This window comes from Diaphorina citri, unplaced genomic scaffold (genome assembly GCF_000475195.1).
Source record: "Diaphorina citri unplaced genomic scaffold, Diaci psyllid genome assembly version 1.1 scaffold5399, whole genome shotgun sequence".
Classification (NCBI taxonomy): Eukaryota; Metazoa; Arthropoda; class Insecta; order Hemiptera; family Psyllidae; genus Diaphorina; species Diaphorina citri.
The window spans coordinates 1-5958 of NW_007382775.1; the positions used below are offsets into that span (position 1 = coordinate 1).

The window sequence follows — 5958 nt, forward strand, 5'->3', positions numbered from 1 at the left end:
ACAGTTTCATCTTGGACCGGTACACGTTCACTTCTGAGCTGCGCAACTGATCAAACTCGTGTAGACCTACAAGGAGAAGAGAGAAGTCAATGTGTTAAGCAGAGAATATTAAGTAATTGATTGTTGTGTTAGCAGCTTTAGCTTTTGCCGAATGGCAATAGCAGAATGAAGAAAAGATATCTTTTTGTATCTACTATACACCAGGGTGATGGTCTCTAGCTCTAGCCATGTTAAATTGGCTGGCTCGTCCTGAACCACAGTCAACCATCGTGAGGACTTGTGCTTGGTCTTAAATTCCTCCTGGCCACACACTTTGAGTACATAGTCCGACGTCTGCTCTCCACTCGTATGTAATGTGATGGCTTTCTTATTGAGAATCATCGATAGCAACATGGTAGGCGTGGTCTCTGTAGAAATGTTGAACTTGAATGTGTTCTGTACAAACAGACAGACAACTGCAATGTGATCGAATGAAGATGCAGTAAACCCTTAACAGATACCTTCCAATAATGAACGCTTTTTGGGGAATGGTGACATTTTTATCAGTTTCTTATGGGAAAACTTCTGAATAATGGACACTCAACCCACCCAAAAAAAAGGTCCCGAGCATAGTGTTATCAAATCTATACAAAATCATTGAATCTTACAAATCTTCACAAGATAACCGGTGCTATTTGTACCACACTGTACAAAGACACAACAGCACCTTCTGATTGGTTCAAAGGTTTTTGTACCTGTGGCATCTTTTTTTTCCATACTAGGTACCTATAAGTAATTGGGTTTGTTTGGTCTCACCTCTGTACTCTCAAACTTGACCACCACTACAAAGTGTCCATCCCGTATTCGCACATGACTTTCATCTCCACTTGTTAATGACAGAGAAGGAGGACATATCCTTGGTGGGAACTGATAGCACAGTTTGTCTAACCAGGGCTTCGTGTGGCGCTCCCTAGCGGCATCATTTGTCAACAGTTTCATCTTGGACCGGTACACGTTCACTTCTGAGCTGCGCAACTGATCAAACTCGTGTAGACCTACAAGGAGAAAGAAGTCAATGTGTTAAGCAGAGAATATTAAGTAATTGACTGTTGTGTTAGCAGCTTTAGCTTTTGCCGAATGGCAATAGCAGAATAAAGATATCTTTTTGTATCTGCTATACACCGGGGTGATGGTCTCTAGCTCTAGCCATGTTAAGGTGGCTGGCATGAGGCACATATCTACCTACTTTTTGAAAAATTTCGCCTGTGGCGCTGAAAATCTCAAGTTCGAATGGCCCAAATTGGGGGCCCCGATTTAGATGCAAAACTTGGAGAAATATGGTACGCGTTAAAATTGTCTTCTGAAACAATAACTGTATTGAAAAAATTCTACACCAATATGTACGGTTTCTTCATTGTATATTATAAAAATAGATTTATTTATATAAACAGAGTAGAAAGGGAATTAACAATAGAAAGAAACATGCTTGAAGAAGAGCAGAATTCAAAAGAAAGATAAAAGTACAAGAAATAGATATTATGAAATATAGGTACCTATTCTCTGTCTGATCTCAGGAAAAAAACTGGCTTCCATTACAGTTACAGGGTTACCAAATCGGCATTACATCATCGTACAAATCTCCAGAAAATAACCGGTTTCCTTTGTGACGCTCAGTACGAGTAGTTAAAGGCGCCTTCTGATTGGTTCAAAGGTTTTCAGTATTAATTGATTTATTTTTATTTTATTCCCAACTCAAAGGTTTTCGCAACGACCGCCTTTTTTTGAGATCAGACAGAGAATAGGTAGGTGATTATGTAGGTAACAATTGTGAAGAGGCTTTCAGCTCCACAACAAACAATGGAGGAGTTGCAATTGGGAAAATGTTATTAATAAAAGATCGCTTCCTACGTAAAAAGTTGTGAAAAATCCAAATCTGAGGTCAAAACTTCGAAAACGTAGGTAACTTTAAAAGGTCGAAAATTCAATTTTTAATTGCTGGTCTACTGAAAAAGTTCAGAGAGTTGTGACGTCAGATTTCACGTTAAAATGCGCAGAAACGCTAGCGCACAAACGAAGCGGGAGTCATGGATTACGACGTCATCGCCTACGGGAGCGTATGCTGTGACGTCAAACGTCACGATTTACCGGTATTTTTTAAATCGATTTATCTCGGTATCTAGAAGTCGTAGAAGAAAAAGAAAAATTCCGTTGGTCATTTTTCCAAGTTTGGTGAGAAAATTTCCGCTCCGGCCGGGATTCGAAGCCAGCACCGTCAGGTTGAGAGACGATATTCTACTTACCACGTATGAGCTCGAGGGAAGTTCTCTGGACTGCCCCACTTCTCTATGGTAAACATCTGAGGTCCATTACTTCCGTACAATTCCTTGAATCCGTTCATAGGTACTCTGGATGTACCTGTCACGAATTGTAACAGACGGGATCTCATCTCATTGGAAAATGAAAGCACTACCTGGAATACAGATACATAATAAGAGTGTTTATTCATCTCATTGGAAAATGAAAGCACTACCTGGAATACAGATACATAACAAGAGTGCTTATTCATCTCATTGGAAAATGAAAGCACTACCTGGAATACAGATACACAATAAGAGTGCTTATTCATACAGCTCGCCTAGATAGAACCTGCCTCGGTGTTGTAGTGGTCAAGGCGCTCGCCTGGTAAACAGGAGGGCGTGGATTCAATCCCAGCCGAGGTATAGAATTTCATCCTGAATATAATTTGAGAATTTGACCACAATAATAGTAGTAGCCTACTGCTGGAGTAAAGGGACTTTTCAGTCCTATGCGAGCAGTATGATCTATTATTCATGATTTAGATGCAAAACTTGGAGAAATATGGTACGCGTTAAAATTGTCTTCTGAAACAATAACTGTATTGAAAAAATTCTACACCAATATGTACGGTTTCTTCATTGTATATTATAAAAATAGATTTATTTATATAAACAGAGTAGAAAGGGAATTAACAATAGAAAGAAACATGCTTGAAGAAGAGCAGAATTCAAAAGAAAGATAAAAGTACAAGAAATAGATATTATGAAATATAGGTACCTATTCTCTGTCTGATCTCAGGAAAAAAACTGGCTTCCATTACAGTTACAGGGTTACCAAATCGGCATTACATCATCGTACAAATCTCCAGAAAATAACCGGTTTCCTTTGTGACGCTCAGTACGAGTAGTTAAAGGCGCCTTCTGATTGGTTCAAAGGTTTTCACTATTAATTAATTTATTATTATTTTATTCCCAACTCAAAGGTTTTCGCAACGACCGCCTTTTTTTGAGATCAGACAGAGAATAGGTAGGTGATTATGTAGGTAACAGAGAGAGAGAAAGGGAGAGGGAGGAATAGTGGTATAACCTCATGGGTTATATTAACAAGAGGCCTGTGGATAAGGGGGTAGGTATTGCATATAGTTAAAGAAATGACAATAAATAATTTAAATAACAATAATGATATATATCAACGAAAATGATTATTTCAGAAATGTCTATGGTTTCGAACCTCTGGTCTCAAGAGAGGAAAGCGAGTACTCCCCACCCTATATGAATGATGAATAGATTATATACGAAGTAACTTAATCGTCGTCCTAACTTCACTATCGCGTAAGTCAATTTTGAAAACTTTTCAGGAGAGAGTAAAAACTATTTATTTAATGAGAACTCTGAAGGTATTTATTTATCCAGTGTTGAACTTTGTCCTACAGTATAATTACCGTGCTTTGTAGATTTCTTCTTCTTCTTCTTCTTCTTCTTCGAAATGTCAATATAATATCAAGCGAGGGAGAGAATAAGGATTCCAAATATACCAGAAACTCCATTTCGCCAAAAATCGACTTACGTGGTAGTGAAGTAAGGACGATGTTAATTGTATTTAAATTTGCGATTTATAACGTGATGCGATACGGATATTAATCTTATGATAAGACCAAAATTACACTTGGTAAAAATAATATTAAGCCCTGTTTGTATCTTGATAACTCCGTGTGCTCCAACAGAGCAAGGTACAGATGTGTATGTCTTTATCTTCATGAGTGGAGAGTTATAAATCACAATATAAAGTGCTAAAAGAAACTGTCTGAATGTTGGTAATCCTAAATAAGTCAAGTGTCAAATATTTCTTCAGAAGGAATATTCCGTACGGTACGGTTAGCTAAGAGGTAACGCACTTGCTCGCGATGCAGAAGCCGACCATCGACAAAAATTTGCACTTGTTTTTCGATTGTAAATATTTCAACGGGTTACTTCCTGGTGTTCTCGTGTTGACTTAGCCCATCTCATGAGGGACATACTATGGGATGGGCATGTTACGACACAGAACACACGAGTCATAGCTATGCATGGTACAGATATTGGTTTCTAGGCCCTGGTCATACAAGAAAATCGAAATTTAAGCACTTATATGTACTTAGGAGGACTACCTAGCAATATTTTATACAAAATACATATTTATCTATCTATACAAAATACATGAGTCTTGTAGAATGGACGGATGAAGAATGCTACCAGACACACACAAACACATAGAATATATTATGTTAATACGGGTTTAATGTCACTGTACAACTGCTCAGGTGGGGCTATTTACCATCCATTCAGCGTCATGTTAACCGCCTCACATTAACCTCACCCAGTCGGGAATGATGATTTCCAATGGAATGATGGTTTTGGCTGTGATGTGCAACCAGTCATAGGCTGGCAGCTGCTTTATTTGTCATTAAATAAATGTTTCTCTCTATTAACTTACCATCAAGTAGTTTGCCATGATAGACTGCCATACCAGCAATTCTACCGATAAACTTAAAGTAGCTAAGGTGTTCTTCATTGCACAGACCCGACATGGGGTTAATTTGAAGTGTATAGTTGTCCCTGTAATACACAAATCACAATGATTGTTATTATTATTCAAATAAAGTTCGTTCTGGGAACGGATGGCATTCTATCCTATCCTCCTTCTCTCTTCGATTTCGGGACGATAAGACGATATTGTTTAAATTAATAAAGTGATGCAACATTAAAGGGACTACATGTCCTAAATGGACAGTCTAAATCTAAATGAAGCACTCTACTAGATAATATCTCCGTTGTTACAGTTCCCTCTATTTTTTATTTTTTATTTTAAAATATCCATGGTTCTGTTTGTCTTTGGGAGGTTCTATACTTATATTTTGTTAAAAACAAAGTAAACGATTTCAAATTTCAATGAATCAATGATGAGAAGTGAAACTTACATGGCGGAATATTCAAACAGGCCATAGTATGGATTGAACATTTCCTTGCTGAGAAGGAAGAACCACTCTCTAGCCAAGCCTCCATAGTCCAAGCCTACCTCCCCTTCAAATTCTATCCAGAGCTTTGTCTTCAAATGTTCCACTCGATTCACTGAGGATACAATACGATAGGAATCTTCCAGAATATTGTTACGACGAATCTTCATTTCAAACTTGTTGGGTACATTGTTCTGTAATGAAATCAATATTGAATACAATGAAAACTCAACCTCCGTGGCCGAGTGGGTATCACACGAGGCTTGCACGCAGGGGGTCCGGGTTCGATTCCCGGCGGGCCGAGGTTTTTTTTCGGCTTTGTGCTTGGAGAGTTCGGGGTGCACTCAGCCTCGTGAGGACAATTGAGTAGCTACTTTAATCGAGTAGCGACCAGTGGCGGAATTACCAGAGTAAAAAGAAAAATTATAGATATGTCAGAAATAGTACAGGAGGCTCTTAGTAATGCTGTGATATCCACAACGATGGTTCTTTAAAATCAGTTTAATAGAAATAGGGGAAGTCCACCTTGCAATAATTAGGGTAAACAACTTTCTTGTTCATAGGATCTTTAGGCGAAATTGTAATACCAAAAATTTGAGAACTCGAGAGTTCAGGGGAGAACATTTGGCGGCGGAAAAACCGCCAGAAAACGGCCGAAATTTCGCACTTTTGTCAGTTTTTTGCTTATA

At 38.3% G+C, this 5958-nt stretch overlaps 2 protein-coding genes across 2 annotated transcripts; both read right to left on the reverse strand.

Annotated features, from left to right (window-relative positions):
- Positions 1 to 277: 277 nt before the first annotated feature.
- Positions 278 to 1062, reverse strand: LOC108253972 (the record flags this gene model as incomplete). Its single annotated transcript, XM_017448837.2, has 2 exons — positions 796 to 1062; positions 278 to 435 (listed from the first exon to the last, which is right to left on the reverse strand). Coding segments are annotated over exons 1-2 (341 nt in total), but the record flags the coding sequence as incomplete, so codon positions are not given.
- A 1840-nt stretch (positions 1063 to 2902) lies between these two features.
- Positions 2903 to 5463, reverse strand: LOC103521530 (E3 ubiquitin-protein ligase Nedd-4-like; the record flags this gene model as incomplete). The annotated part of the gene is made up of 3 exons (XM_026832173.1): positions 2903 to 4504; positions 4750 to 4871; positions 5234 to 5463. Coding segments are annotated over 3 exons (405 nt in total), but the record flags the coding sequence as incomplete, so codon positions are not given.
- Between the last annotated feature and the right edge of the window lie 495 nt (positions 5464 to 5958).